The 1,023-nt window shown below is 61.4% G+C and overlaps 1 protein-coding gene across 1 annotated transcript in view; it reads right to left on the bottom strand.

Moving 5' to 3' along the window:
- Positions 1 to 930, bottom strand: part of GAS8 (growth arrest-specific 8) — a gene marked incomplete at its 3' end in the record, with an annotated part of 5,979 nt that extends 5,049 nt beyond the window's left edge. The window contains exon 1 of the mRNA XM_010294895.1: positions 843 to 930. Within this exon, the coding sequence (XP_010293197.1) occupies positions 843 to 857 (15 nt within the window). The remainder of the gene's footprint in view (positions 1 to 842) is intronic.
- Between the last annotated feature and the right edge of the window lie 93 nt (positions 931 to 1,023).

The following is a 1,023-nucleotide window of genomic DNA, read 5'->3' as shown; positions in this document are numbered from 1 at the left end:
CCCCCTCAGCCTCCTCTTCTCCAGACTGAACAATCCCAGTTCCCTCAGCCGCTCCTCACAAGACTTGTGCTCCAGACCCCTCCCCAGCTCCGTTGCCCTTCTCTGGACACGCTCCAGCACCTCAGTGTCCTTCTTGTGGTGAGGGGCCCAACACTGAACACAGGATTCGAGGTGCGGCCTCACCAGTGCCGAGTACAGGGGCAAGATCCCTGCCCTGCTCCTGCTGGCCACACTATTGCTGATACAGGCCAGGATGCTGTTTGCCTTCTTGGCCACCTGGGCACACTGCTTACACCAAGATGTGCAAGATCTTATCCCAGGACCAAGGACGCCAGGCCAGGGCCATCTCCTCCTCTGCTTGTAGGACGCACAGCAAAATAAGTAGGACTTGGAGCAACTGAGGGGCAGCGGCTGCACCTTCCACCTCTGCCTGCCCTCCCTGCACCTGTGGGAACCTCCTGCCCCAGCAGCAATGCTCCAAGAGCACAGCAGGCTGCAACCACAGAGCTCAGGCTGAGCCATCATCCGGCTGAGCGGGCTGCCAGGGCTACGGAGTCAGGGAGAAGGCAGTGAGGGCACAGGGCTGGAGGGCAGAGCTCCCCAGACCAGCGGAAGGGAGGGGAGGATGAGGTGGCTGCTCCTTCCGGGAAGAGTGGGAAGCCCCACACACAGCCCAGACGGGCATTGGGTAGCGAAATGAACATCGGCCACTTGTCTCTGTCACCCTCGGCCACCTGTCCCCAGAGCCGGAGCCAGGCTCCAAGCAGGGGTCCTGAGAGCTGTTCTTGCAAGTAGCAACATCCTCCTACCCGGGGGTGGGCTGGGAGACGGGGGTCTCTCACCTGCTCCTTGCTCATCTCTGTCGGGGACAAGGCATCCACCACTGCTGGAGCTTTGCTCCCTTTCTCTTTTTTTCCCACCTTCTTTTTGGGTGCCTAAGGAAAGCAAGCAAAAGGCAGAAGGTGTGCGCGTGGCCCGGGTGCCGGGAGGAAGCTGTGCCGCTCAGAGCTCCCGCACGGCCCC

The sequence above is a fragment of the Phaethon lepturus genome, unplaced genomic scaffold, assembly GCF_000687285.1.
Source record: "Phaethon lepturus isolate BGI_N335 unplaced genomic scaffold, ASM68728v1 scaffold23229, whole genome shotgun sequence".
Classification (NCBI taxonomy): domain Eukaryota; kingdom Metazoa; phylum Chordata; class Aves; order Phaethontiformes; family Phaethontidae; genus Phaethon; species Phaethon lepturus.
Note: the sequence above shows the minus strand (reverse complement) of the source record. Positions and strands in the feature narration are given on the sequence as shown.